Here is a 20,928-nt window from a genome sequence, read left to right as displayed (position 1 = left end):
TATTTCAGACTAGTTAGCTCTATAATTGAAGTCATAATTTTTTCATTATAAATTTAAATTCTAAAGACTGACTTATTCCCACTCATGTTGGTCTTGCATTGCTTTTCAGGAACAGATGAAACAACAGCAGTGGCAGCAGCAGCAACAACAAGGTGTCCTTCCACAGTCTGCTCCTTCTCAACCTTCCAGTGGTGCTGTCCCTCCTCCTCCACATAGAACTCTTTACCAGCCCATGCAACCTCACCCTCAACATTTAGCTTCCATGGGTTTTGATCCACGCTGGCTTATGGTCCAATCTTATATGGATCCCCGAATGATGTCAGGAAGGCCCACTATGGATATGCCACCTATACATCCTGGTATGTTGAAGTTGTCATTGTTGTAAACTAATGTTTCAGTTCATTTTTCCCAGATCTTTAAGCCCTTCAGGGTCTGCTTTGTTTTCAGTTCCTTAATTGACTCTTGCCAGAGAGTAGCTAAAGAGAGTAGTGTCTTACTTCATTTCAATTTAAATACCAGTTATTAAATGCTATCACAGCCTTACTTTGCGGTTTCTGGGGGGCTAAAGAAGCGGAGCCTAAAAACTGACAGTTGACGCTTTATAGGGCTAGGAATGTTTTACACATCTATATAGACCTTTTCTCATAAAGTCCTGTGAATATGGTGACAGTCAATATGGTAATTTAAATATTATCTACATTTTACAGTGGCAGGGAAATGAGCACTATGTGCCAGGCACCGTGCTATGCACTTTACAGATATTATCTCATTTGATATTCATAATAACCTTGAGAGGTAAGTGCTGATTATCCCCATTTTACAGTTGAGAAAACTGAGGGAGCCAGAGGTTAAGTGACTTGCCCAGGTTTCCACAGCTAGTAAAGGTCTAAGGATGGATTTGAACTCAATGTCTTCATATCTCTAGGCCCAGGGCTCTGTTCACTGCACCATCTATTTCTCTCTGTTCCTGAAGCTATTATCCTATCTCAATGTTTAATCTTGCTTTCCTTTAACCCTTTTCATGAAGCTTTCTCATAATCCAGCACTCTAGTTCTTTTGTTTTTGTTTGTTTCTTATAAGTTACTTGTGGACAGCAAATATGACATATCTTTTGTATTGCTTTTAGCACCTACCACAGTGCTTTGCATATTAAGTAAAAAAATTTCTGTCCTTTTTTTTTCTTTAAAAATATACTCATTTCTTATTAAAAAAATTGACACTCATTCCAAAAATAAAATTACAATATTCTATAGTCTCTGCTTATATACTGTTTACTTGTGTTTATTATTGTTTAGCTTAGTTTTACATTTCATTTGTTTCTGAACTTTTATGATAGGAATGATTCCTCCTAAGCCCCTTATGAGAAGAGACCAAATAGAAGGTTCTGCAACAAGTGCTGAATCATTTGAACATATTGCTCGATCAGCAAGAGACCATGCTGTTTCCCTCACTGAACCTCGTATGATGTGGGGGTCAGACCCCTATCCCCAAGTAGAACCTCAGCAGGCAAGTTCTCCCCCCAAGTTGGCTGAAGAACCCAAGGACCTAAGGTAATCATTGTGTTATGCAGTCATTTCAAGTCAAAGCAAAAAAAAAAGTCTGTTTACTCTATGTATATTTCTGTAGTCTTGAAGTGTTGTACTTCAGATCACACTAAACTTACAATACCTTTTCTATTCTTTGACCTACTTTGATTTTGTTGTCTCTGAAGTGAATTTTGAAATAACACCTGGTTTTTTTCTCATCTTAAATGATTGTCAGGGAGTTGAATGAACTGAAAACTACTGTGTTTCATTTCTATGTCACTTTTTAGATGTGCACTCAAGAAGTGTTCAAATAATTTTCCTCTGGTAGCAAGTAATGATACATCTTTTATATCTTTCTCAATTGGATGTCAAAATTATGAAGAAAAATGCCTGTTTTGGAATTCTTCCATTCAGAATGCTAATTTCTGAAATTTTAAAATAATTTACAACAAGCTGCTTGTAATTTATATTCCTACAACTGGGATTGGGAATCTTGTCTTTTGATAATAAATCATAATTTTTGGTAATTCAGTGGCTATTTTCTAAGGAATACTTTCTTAATAATTTTTATTTATTTTTAACATAGGCCTGAAGCCCCATTGGAACAAGAACTGATGGTTGCTTCCTACCCAGCTGAACACAGTCAATTGGACACCCATCCCAAGGCAGAATTTTTTAGGGATAATGGTGAGGCAGAGGTGCAGAAATTCCCTAACAAGTCTTTGGAAGATACAAGACCTCCTCCCACTGACATAAACAGCCAAGCAACTTGTTTTGGATTAGCTGATAAGAATGTTGTTCCCACCCCTCAGGATGATCAGAGTCTAGTTGGAGAAAGTCAGTCTGTCAGGAAACGCAGTGTGTCCCATGGATCCAGCCATTCTCAAAAACCAGAGGAGCTAAGGAATGAGGCACCTGCAAACATTCCTAAAATAACTAACAGGTGCACTGATACAAAAGAACCCTCAGAACGGCTTGATGATAAGCCAAAAAAGGAAGGTTTTATAAGGCCTTCTGAAGGACCAAAACTTGAAAAGTTGTACAAATCTAAGTCAGAAACACGATGGGGTCCAAGGCCTGGCTCTAGTAGAAGGGATGAAGGTGGTGACAGGCCTATGAGAAGATCAGGACCTATTAAAAAACCAATACTCCGAGATATGAAAGAAGAGCGGGAACAAAGAAAGGAGAAGGAGGGTGAAAAGGTGGAAAAACCACTAGAGAAAGTTATGAAACCTGAGAAGTCTGAAAAGAAGGATCCTCCTCCACCCCCTGCAGCTCAGGTTCAACAACAACCACTTCCACCACCTCCACAACAAGAGCCAGAGAAGCCTCCTGCTGAGACTTCATCTTTGGCTAAAAAGCTGTCCCAAGATACTGTGAAGCCATCAGAAACAGTAGATAATGTTCACATAGAACCTGCCATTAAAACGTCAAATCAGACTGCTCCCCTTCATGTAACCAAGGAAGAAAAACAACCTGAAAGAACTATTAGCAAAGAACAGGGAGTAGAAAGACCACGAATAGATTCAAGGCCAATTAAAAAAGAGCCAACATTACCCCCTCGGACTTACTGGAAGGAGGCTCGAGATAGAGATTGGTTCCCAGATCAAGGCTATAGAGGTCGAGGACGTGGGGAATATTACTCCAGGGGTCGAAGCTACAGAGGTTCTTATGGAGGACGTGGTCGAGGGGGCCGAGGACACAGTAGAGATTATCCTCACTCTTACAGAGAGACAAAGCCAAGAACAGAGCATGTACCCTCTGGATCTCTGAGGCAGAGAGAAGAAAGTGAAACTCGAAGTGAGAGCTCTGATTTTGAAATAGTCCCCAAACGCAGAAGACAGCGGGGTTCAGAAACTGACTCAGATAGCGAAGTTCATGAAAGTGCAAGTGACACTCTTCCCTCAGACAAAGATAGTTTAAGCAAAGGCAAGCATCCAAAAAGGGAGGAACGCCCCGAAAACAAAAAACCTTTGAAGCCTCTGCTTTCTTTCAAACCTGAAAATAATGTTCGAGTAGATAATAGCAGACCACTGGAAAAATTGTATGTAAGGGATGATGAGAATAAGACCAAACCCGGCTTCCTTCCTAAAGGAGAACCTACTAGAAGAGGAAGGGGGGGAATGTTCAGACGTGGTGGAAGGGATCCTGGAGGCCGTCCACCACGTCCTTCCACATTACGAAGGCCAACATATCGTGACAATCAGTGGAATCCAAGGCAAGCTGAAGCCCCCAAACCAGATGATGGAGAACCACCAAGAAGGCATGACCAGTTTATACCTATACCAGCAGATAAAAGACCCCCAAAATTTGAACGGAAATTTGATCCAACCAGAGAGAGACCTCGAAGGCAACGACCAGCACGACCACCAAGGCAAGATAAACCTCCACGATTTAGACGGCTAAAGGAAAGGGAGGCTGCTTCAAAAATCAGCGATGTGGCAGCTACTTCTGTCACAAATAGCACAATTAATAATGTTGTTCAGGAACCAGTTAGTGCTACTGGGGATATTTCTGGGAATAAGACACCAGATTTATCCAATCAGAACTCTTCAGATCAAGCAAATGAAGAATGGGAAACAGCTTCTGAAAGTAGTGATTTCAATGAGAGACGTGAGCGGGATGAAAAGAAAACAGCTGATTTGAGTGCACAAGCAGCTGCAAAAGCAGGGGAGAATGTATTGCCTCCAAAAAGGGAAATAGCAAAAAGAAGCTTTTCCAGTCAGCGACCTGGAATAGATCGCCAGAATAGACGAGGCAACAGTGGTCCACCTAAGTCAGGAAGGAATTTCTCTGGTCCTAGGAATGAAAGAAGAAGTGGTCCTTCATCAAAAAGTGGGAAAAGAGGGTGAGTATGAGAGTATATGAGTGAGAATGAGTTGATTTTCCTTTGGAAGGGTCAGGAGGGAATTGGTGAAGTAATTGTTCATAAATTTATGAATTATTCTTATCACACTTAATTTTAAGTTAGTTGCTTTGGAAGTTGCAAAATAGTGTAAAATGTGATTCCCTACCCTCAAGGGAAGGAGAGAGAGATCAGTTTAATTCATGAAAATGAGTTGTTAATATCTAACTAGTTAATATCTAACTAGTGCTGTAGAAGTTCAGAGGAAAGGGAGATAAGTGAGAACTCAAGTAGTCAAGGAATGGTACATGTAATGATTGCCATTCAATTAACCAACCAGTCTTTGATGATTGTGGATATTATATTCAAGATTTTATGCTAGTAGAGTGGTTTTAAAAAATAAAAGTTCCTGACCTTTATAACTGTGTAATAATAGTCTTTTGCATCGTTAGTGTTATTCCTATTCAAATATTGACCGTGAGAAAATTAATTATAATAAAACTATCAAGAAGAGTGGTTAGCACATAGCTTTAAAATTGCTATACACACACGTTCAACTTTTTTTTTTTTTGAGGGGAAGGGCAGGGCAATTGGGGTTAAGTTAAATTGACTTGCCCAAGGTCACATGGCTAGTAAGTGTTAAGTGTCTGAGGCTGTGGATTTAAACTCAGGTTCTCCTGACTCCAGGGCTGGTGCTCTATTCACTGTACCACATAGCCACCCCAAGTTTAACTCTTCAGTGGTGCTAAATTTTGGATCTTATGTAAGTTAATTAAAAATCTCAGTGGCCTTAGGTGTTTAATCCATCTAGTCATTTTGAACTTCAGAAAAATCTGTGGATTTGGAAATTTTTCTTGGCAGCAGTATATTTAATGACATTAATAAACATTAATATCCGGATCCAGTACAGTTTATTACCATATTTACTTGTCTATAACCTGCTTTGTTTTGTCCAGGCTAATTTTTTGAGACACAAAGCCCCTAGGCTAATTTGAATTGTATTTCTCAGACTTCATTATTTTCATTGTGCTTGATTGAGTATGTGTTATTCAGGACTGTAAATGAGATGATTTAACTTTTATCTATCTTACTGAGCTTTATAAAATTTATTTCAGCACTTTCACATTTCTCTTTCTTAACCTGCAAGCAGATTGCCAAGAGATCTGAGAGTTGAGTTTAAGGAACAAACAGCTCCCAGTTTTTCTGAGTAGAAGGAATACTTTCAGTGTATTACCTCTGCCTCTTACACCCTCTGTTCTGTTCGACCCGCTTATTGTATAAGATTTCATATACCTCCCTATCCATTCTTGATTCTAGAACCAAACATTTCCATGGGCTTGTTCTGACCTTCCTCAGTCTCTTGAAATTTTGCTATTCTTACCTAACAAATCTCCATCTATTTTATCTCTTTGTACTCACCAGTTGCCATGCACTACCAAAATAAATAAATTATACCAAGATGAAGTATATGATAGGTAATAAATAAAAGGTAATGTTAAATATAAGTCAGCACAGCCGGCTTCATTTCTAGGACCCTGTCAGATAGAAATAGACACCTTTCCTTCTTTAAAGGTTGTTTATACACATTAAGCACATGTCCTCACATATCCCTTAAAACATTAAGACATTTCAGATTAAATTATGGCATTTTGAATAACAATAGTTATTGCTATTTTAATAGGAAATCTTTTTTTTTTCTTTAAATGAATGACTTCTAAATGGTTTGCCTTCATAAAATAGTGAATCAGGCATTCCAGGGACAATTTACCTGCCATATTTTCAGAAAGATGTCTTAAGGTTCTTTCCAGGTTAAAGAAATATGGGATATGAGTGGTTGTAGTAATTGATAATTATATACTGCTTTAAAGTTTGTTGAGTACCTTATAATCAAGTTGAGAATAGGCACTTCTAGAGATTGTCCTTTTATTATTTTTTTTTTCTTTTTGGAGGGGGCAGGACAATTGGGGTTAAGTGACTTGCCCAAGGTCACATGGCTAGTAAGTGTTAAGTGTCTGAGGCCAGATTTGAACTCAGGTCCTCCTGACTCCAGGGCCAGTGCTCTGTTCGCTGCGCCACCTAACTGCCCCGAGATTGTCCTTTTAACACAGCCTAGTACACTAGAAAAGTACAGGATTTAAGAGTCAAGAGACCTAGATTCCAATGGGCAGGTCAGTAAATGCTCTGAGGTCTCATCAGTTTCCTTAAATACAAAATTGCAGAGTTCAAATCTATGACCCTATCAAATCCATTTTAATGGAAGAGGAGAATGAGGCATAGAAAGATTAGGATTTAGAATTCATGAGTCCTTCAGTTTTTCTACTACACTATAACTCTCTTGTAGGAGTTTTTTTTAATAAATGCTAATAGTAAGGAATAAGTTAGGGGGCATAACTTTTTGTTTTACATAGAATACCAAAAACAAGGCACTTCCACAGCATTTCTGAGGATTAGCTTGTTTTAGAAGCAGAAATAATATTTATTCAGCTTGGAGGAAAAGCATTTTAAAAGCAGATTTGCCTAAAATAATCATAGTAGCGGTTACCTAAGAAGTAGCTGCATGAATCATAGACTTAAAACTAAAACACATCACCAGGTACCGCCTCTGTCACAGATGAGGAAACTGAAACAGACATTATAGGATTTGAATGCATATCTTTCTGATTTCTCGGCCTAGTATTCTTATCTACTAAGCTATGCCACCTGCCTAGAAAGCTGACCTTGGAATCCAAGTAATGTTTCTGACGCATACTGGCTGTGTGAGTTTGGACAGATCATTTGAACTCTCAATGCTTCTAGGCAGTTTTCTAAGACAGTTGTTGAGAGTTGCAATAGTGGAGGGAATCTCCACTTGGGAGCTCCCTATATCATTCAGATCATAGATCCAGATATTCTTCCATATGTCCAGTTTTGTAATCTAAGGAAATTAAAACTACAGCCTTAGTTAATTACCCTTAATTTTACAAGTGAAGGAACTATGGACATTTAAAAGGTTGTGGATTTTCAGAGTGCTTGTTTGTGATGACTAAAATTGTAACTTAGGTTTTTTGACTCCCAACTAAATTTATATAAACTTTTTTCTTTTGCAGTCCATTTGAAGACCAGTCTATAGGCATGGCTGGCGTTGATCCTGCCAATGGCAGCTCAGTGCATCATCAGGATGGAGGTCCAAATGGCACTGGGCAAAAGAACTCCAAAGATACCAGTGGGAAAAAAAGAGAAGAACCTAAACCAGGTCCAAAGAAACCCAAAGAGAAAGTAGATGCCCTATCCCAGTTTGACCTCAACAACTATGCAAGTATGTCTACAACTTTTTTAAAATTATACTTCCATCGGAAAGAGTAGTAATTTTGCAGTTAGCAATACAATAACAGTAAATCACACTTAGCTCTGATGATACAATATTTTTCATTGCCTTCCACAAGTAGGAGGAAACTTATGGTTACAGGTCAGATAGAAACTTCACTGCTTGACCTCCACATGAATCAAATGATACCTTAATGCCCGCAGAACTTAAATTTTAATTAAAAAATTAATGGAATTTTATTCTAGTATTTTTAAGTTCAGGAAAAGCAGATGAGTAATTATCAAAACTCTGACATAGCTGAAAGTCATTGTACAAATGTACAAGCAGAAAGTCCCCGCTCTCAAGGAGCTTAAATTCTAATAAGGGAAGGTAACCTGGGGGAGGCAGGTAGAGAGCAATAGTAGAAAAAGTCTGGAGTGCAGTGTGGAGAGAAATAAAGAGATGGCTGGTCTGGGCTACCTTCTTAGATTGTGGTTCTTCTGATAAGAGCTGTGCAGTCAGAGTGATAAGAGGCCTCTGGGGACTGAGAGCCCTTTACTTCCCATCTGTGAATTCCATGACTGAAGGGTGCTTCCAAGATGAAGTTTCTGAGGTGTGGTAGAGAAAATCTTGAGTACAGCCTGGAGAGGAATGAAGAATTAATTATTAGGCATTGGGAAACTAAAAGATAAGAAATTAGGATCTGATAAAGGAATTTGGTTGTTGAAATGCAGCACTTAGGGTGTGGATGATAACAAGATCAAGGATGCAGTTATCCCCATATGTGACTGTTGATTTGGAGGGTTCACAAAGCAATAAAGAAATTCAGTGAGTGCTTTATCTTTAACTGAAGAAAAGGTTAGGGGAATTAACCACTTTTGAAGCAAAAAGGTCCATCCTATGAGGGCTCATTCTACTTCTGTAGTTATAGTGGCATTGGGGCAGAAAGAGGTCAAATTAGTTTTAGGCTATGTAAACCTGAATAGACAACAAAGGAAAACAAAACTTTCAAAACTTCTCTCTTCATCATTGGAACCATCACACTTGGTAGAAATGATGCTAAACATCTAGACAGAGCCGCTGAACCTAGGGTAAATGTATCTGGAGCAGGTAAGCATCAAGTGCCAGTAGTTATGAGAATATTGAGAGAGTGGATAAGAACTTTCCACTCAAAGGCAATTGGGAATTTCAATTTCTCTGACTACTTTCCAGGCTCTTTAAGAACTTTCACAATAATCTACACGTACATAATGAACGCATCCTTAGTGGAGATGGGAAAAGGGAAGGGAATCAGGGCATCTTTCATAAAAGTACTTTCTGTAGCAAACCACAATGGACTGGAGGTTGTTGAAAGGTCTTGTACTTGGTGTTTTGTTGTTGTTGTTGTTTTTAAAATACTTCAATCTATAGAGGAAAATAAGTACTAACTATAAGATTCTTATAAGATGGAATAGCTGATAACTTTTGAAACTTATCGTAATTATCAAAACTAGGGTGTGCTTCCTCTCAGTCTGAACCAATTTTAGCTGCTGGTTTTGTGTAGTAGGTAATAATCTCAAAGGAAATTATTGCCCCATAGAGTTAAAATATTAGTTCATTGAAGACTTTGATAAGTTCATTAATGGACTTTCTAAGGGAAATAATGCTTTGGAAACAGCTTTCGTCATTTGTAGTAATATGTCTAGGTTACCACATATTCCTCCTAGACTTTCTTTGGAACCACTCCAAGAAGATTATAAATTATTGAACTAACCTGTTATATTTTCATGCCAAGCGGATTCCATCTTAATTTGATCTAAGTCATTATTTGACTTAACAAGTCTTACTCATATTTTCTTTAAATATTTACAAATATCTTTTTATATCCAATCATTAGTTTTGTTTTGTTTTGTTTTTAAGCAATTGGGGTTAAGTAACTTGCTCAAGGTTACATGGCCAGTTTTTTCTAGGTGTGGTGCTAAGTATCTGAGCCCAGATTCAATCCCCAGGTCATCCTGACACTGGGCCTGTGCTCTTACTCACTGTGCTACCTGGATGCCCCTTCACTCATTAATTTTGAAATTCCCTCCATCTATATAGTTCTGAACTCATTCTTTACTTCACATCCTGTAGACCTCTATGCCTTCTAAAAAACTTATGGGGGCGGGGGGTCCACCCATTGTGCTAGAGACCTTTTTTAAGTTGTAACACCAAGCATTCTTGATCCATTTGGTCTTTTCCTTTGTGAGTGGTCAGATCACAATCCTTTGAATGATTAAAAATCTCTTCCAGAAAACATTTCAGTATTTGATGTCATCTGAAGAACTTTGCTATCCACAGCAAATCCTCTTCAGTTTCATCTCTGAGCTGAAGGCAGGTATCATTGGAGAAGAGACTTATCCCTATTTTCTGTCTCACTCTCAGTGATTTTATGTATGGATGGAAAGAAGAGACCTCCCTTTGATTAACCTTCTGTAAGATAGCATTTTGTTCAGTCAACAGGCATTTGTTAAGCACTTACTATTTACCAGGCACTTTGCTAACCCCAAAAACAAGGAAAAAGAAAGGTGTCTACTGCCCTAGAGGCAGCTTAGTAGATAAGAGTACTAGGCCTAGAGTCAAAAGGATCTAAATTCCAATTCAGTCTGCACACTTAACTGGATCTGTGACACTGGGCAAGTCACTTAACCCCTGTATGCCTCAATTTCCTCTTCTGTAAAATGGAACTGATAATAGCATCTACCTCCCAACATTATTGTGAGGATTAAAAGAGATAATAATTGCTCTTTCCGCCATCTTGCAGCGCTGCCACCATGGTGCGCATGAATGTCCTGGCAGATGCTCTCAAAAGCATCACCAATGCAGAACAGCAAGGAAAACGCCAGGTTCTCATTAGGCCATGCTCTAAAGTAATTGTCCGGTTCTTAACTGTGATGATGAAGCATGGTTACATTGGCGAATTTGAGATCATTGATGATCACAGAGCAGGAAAAATTGTTGTGAATCACACCAGCCAATTAAGCAAGTGTGGTGTAATCAGCCCCAGATTTGATGTTCAATTGAAAGATCTGGAAAAGTGGCAGAATAATCTGCTACCATCCCATCAGTTTGGGTTTATTGTGCTTACAACCTCAGCTGGCATCATGGACCACAAGGAAGCAAGACAAAAACACACAGGAGGAAAAATCCTGGGATTCTTTTTCTAAGGATGTAAAATATACATACAAATAAAATGCTCCAATGGACCAAAAAAAAAAAGAGAGATAATAATTGTTAATGCTTAGCACATTTCCTGGCACACATAGTAGACATTTAATAAATGGTTGTTCCCTCTCTCAAGAGTTTACATTTTATGGCATGTGACTACACAGAAAAGGAAGCTGAAAAACTGGGGACTAGTTAAACAAAAGTACTGGAAGGAGCCTTCCAATCAGAAGGAAAGGCTGGAGAGGGGAAGATACTTTTAATTTGTGATTTTTCAGAAATGGAGTGAGATTCGAGGATGAAGAGGTTTTTAAGGTATGGTATAGAAAACGCATAGTGAAGCACTGTTCTATCAAATTAAGTGCTTTTTCATAACCAACCACCATGTGCAGTAAAATCCTCTACTGTTCTGTTACATCTATCTGGTAGTTGTGAAAGAGTAAAAATGTGTGTGGTCCATTGTTGGGAAAAGTGGCTCATTCCTTACTTTATTAGTACCTCACCACCCTCACATTGTTACTTCTAGCATAACTCCTTCCTATATTTGTTGTTGTTCAGTTGTATTCAACTCTTTATTTGAGTTTTTCTTGGCCTTCTCCAGCTCGTTTTACAGATCAGGAACTGAAGCAGACAAGGTTAAGTGATTTGCCCAGGGTCACAGTGTCTGAGGCTTTTTTATAGACAAGGTATATCTAGCTGATTTGTCCCATCTTTGTTCATTAATGCCATCATGCATTTTAGGATTGTGTTGTTAGGATCTAGGTGTGATAGAATGGGTGTGTCACTGGAGGAGGGAGGAGATTTTTTATTTTTCTTGTGTTTCTTTTCCTTCTGTATTTATCCTTACATGCCCCTGGGATGACTTTGTTTAGATGAATTTATTGCATTTTATGCTTAAGTCTTGATAAGCATTAAAGTGACCCATCAAAAGCAAGTATTTTGGGGGAGAGATTGTCCTTGGTATGAAATTCTCACAAATATATTAAATATTTTAAGGAAATAGTAAACTAAGGAACAGTCTAAAATAGGGGCAGTTTCCTTATTGGATATTCCCAATACTAATAAAATCACAGGTCTTATCCAAAAACTTTAATCTTGTGGCATACTAATTCACAATGGAAATTATGGGGAAGTAGGGAAGTGGGCATCAAAGCAATAGGTCTTTGGTCTTGTTTGAATGAAGAATTCTTAAATACATAAGGTAAATCTAAAGCACCATCTTTAAATTACAGGTGTTGTAATAATTGATGACCATCCTGAAGTGACTGTAGTTGAAGACCCCCAGTCAAATTTAAATGATGATGGTTTCACTGAAGTGGTTTCAAAAAAACAACAAAAACGCTTACAGGATGAAGAACGTAGAAAGAAAGAAGAACAAACTATACAGGTTTGAAACTAAAAATTTGGAATAAAAATTTTATAATTTTACCCAAAGTATCTTATGATTATGTACATAGTGTTTGGTAAAAGATATTGATGCAGAAAATCAAGTTTATTACAATTATACAGTTTCCTCAAGTAGTAAGGCAGATTTGCTATTGTATTTTTAGCTCATAAAATAATCCTATCAGAGATTAAATTGTAAATTAAACCAATAATATGTTGAGTTTCAAGTACTAATAGGATTCATATGGTTCATTTTGGAGTTGGGTTCAGGAAAGAGATGGAGATTACAGAAGTCATCTCTACTAATGGGAGTAACATTTTTATAGTCTAGTAAAAGATGTTTTGTAATAATGAGAACTTAAATAATCAACATACCTGAATTTTTTTAGATAGAAAAGGCCTATTTTTTTCTTTTTATCCCATCTTTTTTTACTTAATCCTAAAATGGAACAATTTTCAGAACATACTGTCTTTATTTGCTGTATTAAATATGTATTTCAGAAGGACTGGAGTGCCTTGTGTCTTGAATGGATAATTTAAATCGTGCTTTGTTGAGTGGTTATATTTTATGAGTTGCTGCCCATAACTACATTATTAAAACTTCAAATTTTTTTAAAGGTGTGGAACAAAAAGTCTTCAAATGAAAAGGGAAGAAATCAGAATTCTAAGCTTCCTCCAAGATTTGCTAAAAAACAGCAACAGGCTACAGTAGGCCAACAACCACAGACTGCAACCCCACCTCCTGTGCAGAGTCTAGCACAGACTCAAGTCCCCGTTCAGGCTCAGCCACCAACAACACAGACTGCTAACCAGTCACCACCATCAGTACAGCCACAAGTCCAAACAACAAATGCAACCAATGGCACTGACTATGGAACAACAGGAAAATCTCTCCAGCATGCACAGCCTCATGGGCCTTTAGGGTCAGAGTTATGGGAGAGCAAAGTAGCCCCTACAGCTGTTCTCAGTGATATTTCTAAGAAATGTAAGTATGACACTGATTCTTAACAGACAGGACTAGAACACTTTCTATACAGCAACATTGATGGTTTTGGTTTTCTTATTGGGAAGGACCTTTTTATTTTTAATCCCTTTTCCAGGGTTTTGATTTTCTTCATCAGCTAAAGGGAAAGGGAAATCAGAAATATTTTTCCCAAACCCCAGAATGTATTAAATTATCATGTGCCAACATCTGTTTTGATATAAGTATAGTTTTATGGACTGGCATGCTTAAAATAATCATCTTTGTCCTGGTATCAAGTTCTCTGTTGCAACATTGTGTAATAGTGAAATGTATAAGTTATTTTAATGAACTGACCTTAAGAAAAATTTGAGAATTAAAATTCACACTTTATGGGTTCTGATTTTCAGTGGGACCCATTAGTCCACCACAGCCACCTTCAGTCAGTGCATGGAATAAGCCTTTAACATCTTTTGGATCAACTACATCACCAGAGGTAAAAATTATTTCAAATAATAAAATGCCATGACATGGTTCAATCCTATGATTTTCTCCAGAGAGCACTAGTTTTATATTTTGCCTCTGTGATTCCTTTTAACATCTTGGATATATACATTTAATATTTATATATCCATATAATGCATTTACTATTCTCTCAGATACATGTATGAAGACTGGTATTGTAGAATCATTGTGACTAACTCATATCCATCGACCAAATTTAATTTGAATTTGGCAGTAGATTAAACATACAAAAGTCTAATGTAGATTTTTTATAAAATTTACACGATAATATAGGGATGGCTTTTCTGTTTATGCATGAGTCTGGTTTATGCATTCATTATGGGATTTCACAGAAACAGGACACATTTGAATTCGTCCTTTCACTTTAGATCACATGTTAATGTTTGCCATAGCAGATACAACAACATATTTTCATTAGGGTCTATACCAATTTTCCCAAATAGGAAATAATTTGTTGAAGTTCTTAATTTAAGTCATTTAAGTTTCTGGTTTCTGAGTCCAGTTTTCTTCCCAACACATGCTGCTATGTAATCAGAATGTGTACTTACAGCCAGAACAGTTGAGCGTGGCTTCTTTAGTGGACAGGAATTGTTCTCTGATATTGATTCTCATTCATACCAGTGTGCTGGGGGGAATCAATTGCTAACCCTTTCCACTTGGACAATTCATAGCCTAGTTCAAGCCTTATCACCTCATCTCCATTTCTTCCCCTGTAGTTATTCTTAGCACATGGGATCAATATTCCTAAAGCATAAGTCTAACCATGTCATTCTACTATGCAAGAAACTTCAGTGGCTTCCCAGTGCCTTTAAAGATAAGCCTCTTTGCTTGGCATTTTGAACCTGACTCCAGACTATTTACACTTCCCCCCCTTACCATCCTTGCCCCAAACACACATACACCACACACAGATTTAGCCTATGTCTGTGCTGTGGCATAGATTATCCCTTGGTATGGAAAATTCTTCCCCTGCTCACTTCCACTGAAATGCCACCTCCTCCAAAAAACTTTCAGGATTCCCCTAGTTGTTAGTGTGCCATCCCTTTCCCACTATATTTGCATGTAAGGCATAGTTTTCCTTTTCTTTTTTTTTTAATTTTATTTTAGACTTAAACACCAGAACAGATATACAGAATAGAGAAAAGAAACAGACATATCATAAACTTAAATATTGGAACGTAAATATGAAATGGGGAGGGAGGGAGCATGCCATGTGCACAGCAGAACATGAGGGGATTCAAAATATATAACAGTAATTTTCAAGAAAGCCTATGTGATAAATACTATATGTTGTGTTGAGTTGTCCATCTTTTCTTTGTAACCTATGTTTATCCAAAACAAATCTCTGTGGGTGTGTGCGTTCCAGTATAAATTCTTTGAGGACGGAACTATCTCACTTTTGTATTATATATTCAAGGCTTGATATATAATTGGTTATTTTTGATTGGCAGCTTTGATAACATATTTCTTTTCTCTTTTTTTGGTAGCTAATTTGTTTGTACCTTTTCCAGGGATCAAAGAATGGTCAAGAAAGTGGTGTTGAAATTGGAATTGAAACCATTCAGTTTGGTGCCCCAGCTTCAAATGGCAATGAAAATGAAGTTGTTCCAGTATTAACCGAAAAGCCCCCTGACAAATTACCTGAACCCAAAGAACAACGACAAAAGCAGCCTCGGGCAGGGCCGATCAAAGCCCAGAAGGTGAAAATGTTAACTCCCAATTCCTATAGTTCATTTTATTGCCAAATTTTGGGGGAAATTACAAAACTAGTCTTTTTGGAGGGGAATGCAGGTGGGCTTTAAATCACATGCTTGTTAGTATGTTCAAAAGAAGCATTTTCCTGAAGGCCCTTAAACAGAATATTTACTTGTCCCAAAATGTTGAATTTAGCTTCCAGATTTGAGTCCAGTAGAGAACAAAGAACACAAACCCGGTCCCATTGGAAAAGAACGTTCTTTAAAAAATAGAAAAGTGAAGGATGTTCAACAAGCAGAACCTGAAGGACAGGAAAAATCCAACCCACCTTCAGTCAGAAACCCTGATGCTGTTACCACAAAGGAAACCAAAACCGTTACAGAAATGAGTTCTGAAATAGGCACAATGATCTCTGTTTCTGCCCCAGAATTTGGTGCTAATACAAAGGTAAGCAAAATTACAGTATTTAGAACTTCAGTCAGCGGATTTACCTGATGGGCATCATAAATACAACTAATTTTGTATTTAATTCATGATTTCCATACAATCAGTTGTTTAACAGATATTTAGCACCTAATGTATGCTAGATACAGCAAAATTTCCTATTGCTATGTGTTCTGCAATCAGAACTCAAACCTAAGCCATTAAGTTATTTACTTTTGCATAAAAATCTGAAAAGAATATTTCTTAATCTGTTATTATTACTAGGAGTACATAATATATAAAGAGAAATGTGGGGCAAAGTGGTAGCATTTGGTCTTAATATGCCTGATTATTTGTAGGTGATTGCTATGAGGACCTACAATTATTCTTTTTGGTCAGCTATACAATTCTGCTCATGAAAGGGCTCATGGTTAACATTGTAATGTTTAATGGATTGTATTAAAATATATATTTATTTCACTGAATTATAAATGTTGTCAGTCCTACTTGACTGTCTCTTAGCATACTGTCAGTTCTTTTCAAAGTTGTCATCCTTTTCAAAATATTAACATTCTGCTTTATCAGTTACCATTATTCTACTATTAGAAGGACCATTTTAGACCTTTTGGATTTCTTGATATATTTGCCTTTGGGTAATTCACATTAAAATATTTTTTAAAGCCTTTCTAATTCTTTTTGCCCTGGTTTTTCCAAAACTAACTTTAGTACTAGAACTAGCATGTGTCTTTTGGAAAAATCATAGTAATATAGTGAGGGGGGGGTGGTTTCAGAATATATTTTTTCTATCACTTATTCCTTCATAGGAGTCCGTAACAGACTACACCACACCTTCTTCTTCTCTGCCTAACACTGTGGCTACTAGCAATACCAAGATGGAAGAGACATTGGTTACTAATGTAAGTAATTCTGTATATGGCAACTTTGGAAACTGTTACATTACACAATTCCCCAATTTTGTTATTTTTACATGTCCTTATAATCACAGTGGACAATAGCTGACACTTTCTCTGGAAAGGGGAAATACTAACTTGTCAAGGATTATAGGTTTTCACAAAAACTTTGCGATAATGTTGCTCTCAAGCTAGTTGTTGAATTACCAGATTAAAAGCAGAATAAGCAGGTTTTTTTTTTCTTGTATTCCTGGTAACAAGTTCATTTTAAAGGTTCTAAGGTACACCTGCCTTAAAAGTTTTATCCCTGTAGTGGATGTTAACATGATCTCCTTTGACAGTCATGAAAAACGATCAGATGAAGTGTTTCTGTCAGATAAGCTGAATGTGAGTTTATGGTACCTTATTTTGATAAGTACTAATTGTTGATCACAGAATTATCTGTCTGATTAAACCTGAAAAAAATTAAACCTCATTTCCAGGTACCATCTATTACTAGAATAACAGAAATCTCATTAATTTAAAATAGTTGGAGGGGAGGGAAGACCTTAATAATTGTACTAAGTTCCCACATTTTATATTCCTGCTGTGAAAGTCAAATGAGGTGGTCAGTTCGCATATGTTATGTTGAATGAATATTTGATGGATTTATAGCATCTGTCAAAGTCCTTGAAAATCTTTAGAGCCTTATATTCGTAAGGAATTATTAGAGGATCTCAGAATTAGAAGGGGCTTCCAGAGCCATCTACTTCAACCTACACCCAAACAGTCCCTCTTTATTATACCTAGCTGTGATCAGTCACCATAAAGTGTCTGCTTAACAACCTTCAGTAATGTGGAAACTCTTACATCCCAACTCATTTCTCGCTTACAGTAGTTCTTGTTAAGAAGTTCAGCTCTCCTGAACCTAAATATGCCTGTTAATTTCCAGCCATTGCTCTAATTTTGTCCTCTGGCTGATAGGTAGTATTCATCTAGCCCTTCATCTTTTTCCAGGTTAAATGAATAATTGTTTCCCTCAGCCAAGTATCATTTTTTTTTTTTCCAAATCTTTAAAACATCTTCATCCCTCCTGTCTTCTTTCTGGTGTCATCTTCTGACATGTCAATTTCCTTGCTTAAAACGTGTCAGCTAAAATGGAATGCAATACTTCAGATGCAGTCTAACTAGAACAGAATTACCTTCCTTGTTCTGGACACACTACTAATTTATTGAGCTTACCGTTCACTTAGATCTCCCAGTTCTTTTCACAAAAGCTATTTTCTATCCATGCCTTCCCCAACCTGCAGCTTGTTTTTCTGCATGCAGATTTTGAACTAAATAATTTATAACAATCAATCTCTGTTAAATTTCATTTTCTTAAATTTAGTTCATCATTCTTGAATTACATTATTACTACTAATAATAGAATACTTAGGAGAATATAATAAAACAGTAAAGAAATTGTCATCAAATAATTCATAATTCTAGCTAGCAATATTAAAATTACATATATAAATTTTTTATCATTTAAGGTAATAATCCATTAGTATTTTAGAATTGAGAGGTACTTTAGAGATCATCTTGTTTAATTTCTTCCTTTTAGAGATGGGGAAACTTAGGTCTGTAGAGGTTTGACTTGCCCAATGTAGACATAAAGAAGGTTGGGTCAAATTATAGAGTGATTTGAATGCCGAGGAATTTGGGTGTCTTGACAATAAATGTAGAGTTGTAAAACTATAGTATTTGGTCTAGAGACAACTTTTTATGATAGTGCTGAGAGCCTTTATTTCACAGCTGACAATCTACTACTCTGACACAGCTTTTCTAATGAAAGTTGTATGAAATGAGTATAAATTTACTCTAGCTGCTGTACAAAGGACTATGCTTGTATGAGTGACTATAATAAATAAAATTACTCATTTTAGTATAAAAATATTTAATGACTCGTAGAAGAACTGTTAAAATTTGGAAATAGGGAAGATTTCTAATCTGGTTTAACTTCATTTGTGCTTTGCTCCAAAACAATAACAGAAGTGACAGTATCAGTGAAAATGAATTTTAGAACTAGAGTGGATCTTTAAGGTCCAGTTTAGTCCTGAATCCTCACCCAAACCTTCCTTCAACTTCTCCCTCCTCTGCCTTAGGGTGACAGATGTGTAGGGATTCTGTTTACTTATCAGTAGGAACACAGACAAGTCAGGGAATGAGGGAGGATGACATTTAAATATTGGTTGGTAGAATTCCTTAGATTCCATTCCTGCTGTCCCTTTGAATCACTACCCACATTGGATGTTAGGCTTTTGAAACTGATTAATGAATAAATTAAATTATTAAGTAGTTTAAATTGGCTTCAAGTATATAAATTAACTTGAACTGAGCCAGCAAAATTGTTTGAATTTTTATGCCTTTTGTATTCAAATATGAAATGTATTTTAAGGTATGATATTTGTATTTTTATGAAGCTTTCTGTTGGACCTTCCTCTTGAAAAATGAGATAAAGTTTGTGAAATTTTGAGAATATGGATAGTAGAACCCCAGGCTCCCTGTTTGAATGATGTCTACATTGCTGCCTATTAGGGATGAAACTCAGAAACTCTGGTTGCTTCTTAAGCTTACATGTTAATATAAGTTCCATGTTCTGTGTGAAAATGGCAAGCTCAGTCTTTTGGGAATATTGTAAATGGTAACCAGGTTGAAATAATATGACAGGCTGTACATTGACTTCAGGGATTTTATTAAGGTCTTTTGACAATTATGGAGTAGTGATGGGATAAGTATTTTTTGTGGGAACTTTTGAGATTTTTAATACATGGGGTTTTTTTTTTAATTGATCTACTTACTAGTCTTACTGCTTTTTGGTTCTGTTTTATTTGTAGTTAGAACAAGTCTTCACAGAATTAAGGATTGTCACATTTGTAAATGTCAGAATTTTAGCACTTGGTTTTGTACTTCTAAACAATCACTAGTGTTTAATCTCAGTTAAAATGAAAGAATACATATGATATTTTGATGAAAGGATTGTTTCATAAAATTATTTCCACATCTTCCTACATGGTCCATACATTAATATTTTGTTCCCTGCGGTTTTGAAATGTGATATCACAACCCTTTCATGAAGCAAATTAGCTATGATTTTTTTATAGCATCTCCATCAACCCAAATTGTCCACCAGAAAACAATACAAAAGAGCTTAGGGGAGGAAAGGGATGACAAAGATGGATACATGTCATTTCCTTATTCCCCCATTGGGTCTCTTTATTTCTCAGTATATAAAGGAAAGATTAAATATCATTTTTCATATCTCTAGACCTTTCTAGTGGGAAATAGAATTAATTTCTGACATTGTGCTCAATTTCCACTACAACAAAACAATAGAAAGGAATGTGGGGCAATCCTGTGAGTTTCTCTTTCACTAAAATTTGTTTCTGTCTTCATAGTAACTTTAGTATATGTTTCCATCTTACTGGAACTGCTTTTTGAAAGTAATTATAAGAAAATTGACTGCAAAGACATAACCAGAATTTAATTTTGCTGCTTCTGATCCATAATATTGGGCATGTTCAACTTACATATAAAAATCCACTGTAGTATTTCAGGTAGCTAGGAGAAGATTTTTGGGGGGAAATCTTTTGTGAATGTCATATGTCTTTGGGTCTTAACTTCACCATTGATTTTCTTATTAAAAGGCAGATAGTACTCAGTCTTCCATAGAGCTATCCAGAGATGTGGGGAATACCTATGGATATATAATGTTACGTAAATCGATCATTTATGGTTGGCCCTAAGAAAAGAACTTAAATCCTTAGTACCACTTGAGCTTTTTTCTTTAATGGGGCTTTTATGGTAGACTTAGTTAGATTGTGATGTATGTTGCCTGCCTTTTCAGGTGCCCCTGCCCAACACCCTTCCCCTCCCTAAGAGGGAGACTTTACAACAGAGCTCCAGCCTAAGTCCAGCTCCTCCCACTACTTTCAGCCTCACCTTTAAGGTATGTACAATGTCCTTCTAAAGGGTCCTTATTTCTTGCATGCAGGGGGAAGGATATTGATGGTGTTTCTCTTGGTGCATATAGAGCCTTTGTGTTTGGTGTCCAAGAATAATAAAGCACAAGAAAGGAAAGAGGAAGAAGATTCAGGCATTGATTATTATAGTTTTCATTACCACTTTCTTAGTATTGCCCATTTGTCCTCGTTTTTGGAGTCAAGCTT

The 20,928-nt window shown here is 36.7% G+C and overlaps 2 protein-coding genes across 11 annotated transcripts in view; both read left to right on the top strand.

Annotated features, from left to right (window-relative positions):
* PRRC2C (proline rich coiled-coil 2C) overlaps nt 1-20,928 on the top strand; it is a 99,193-nt gene that overhangs the window by 57,991 nt on the left and 20,274 nt on the right. For 9 of the 10 annotated variants that reach the window (XM_069065595.1, XM_069065598.1, XM_069065594.1 and 6 more), the window contains exons 14-24: nt 110-359; nt 1,337-1,550; nt 2,113-4,374; nt 7,458-7,666; nt 12,070-12,224; nt 12,842-13,208; nt 13,595-13,680; nt 15,221-15,409; nt 15,600-15,851; nt 16,652-16,744; nt 20,607-20,708. In XM_069065595.1, coding sequence (XP_068921696.1) covers nt 110-359; nt 1,337-1,550; nt 2,113-4,374; nt 7,458-7,666; nt 12,070-12,224; nt 12,842-13,208; nt 13,595-13,680; nt 15,221-15,409; nt 15,600-15,851; nt 16,652-16,744; nt 20,607-20,708 — 4,179 coding nt within the window. The remainder of the gene's footprint in view (nt 1-109; nt 360-1,336; nt 1,551-2,112; nt 4,375-7,457; nt 7,667-12,069; nt 12,225-12,841; nt 13,209-13,594; nt 13,681-15,220; nt 15,410-15,599; nt 15,852-16,651; nt 16,745-20,606; nt 20,709-20,928) is intronic. The other variant, XM_069065596.1, reaches the window with a different exon arrangement.
* Nucleotides 7,689-12,053, top strand: LOC138144235 (small ribosomal subunit protein uS8-like). The gene has a single exon (XM_069065599.1). It carries the CDS (start codon nt 10,447-10,449, stop codon nt 10,837-10,839), a length of 393 nt encoding a protein of 130 aa, XP_068921700.1. The 5' UTR covers nt 7,689-10,446; the 3' UTR covers nt 10,840-12,053.

Source organism: Petaurus breviceps, unplaced genomic scaffold (genome assembly GCF_028583685.1).
Source record: "Petaurus breviceps papuanus isolate PSGF00001 unplaced genomic scaffold, PetGlider_PUasm1.0 90692, whole genome shotgun sequence".
Classification (NCBI taxonomy): Eukaryota; Metazoa; Chordata; class Mammalia; order Diprotodontia; family Petauridae; genus Petaurus; species Petaurus breviceps.
The sequence above is the reverse complement of the archived record's forward strand: the minus strand, read 5'-3'. Positions and strand labels throughout refer to the sequence as shown.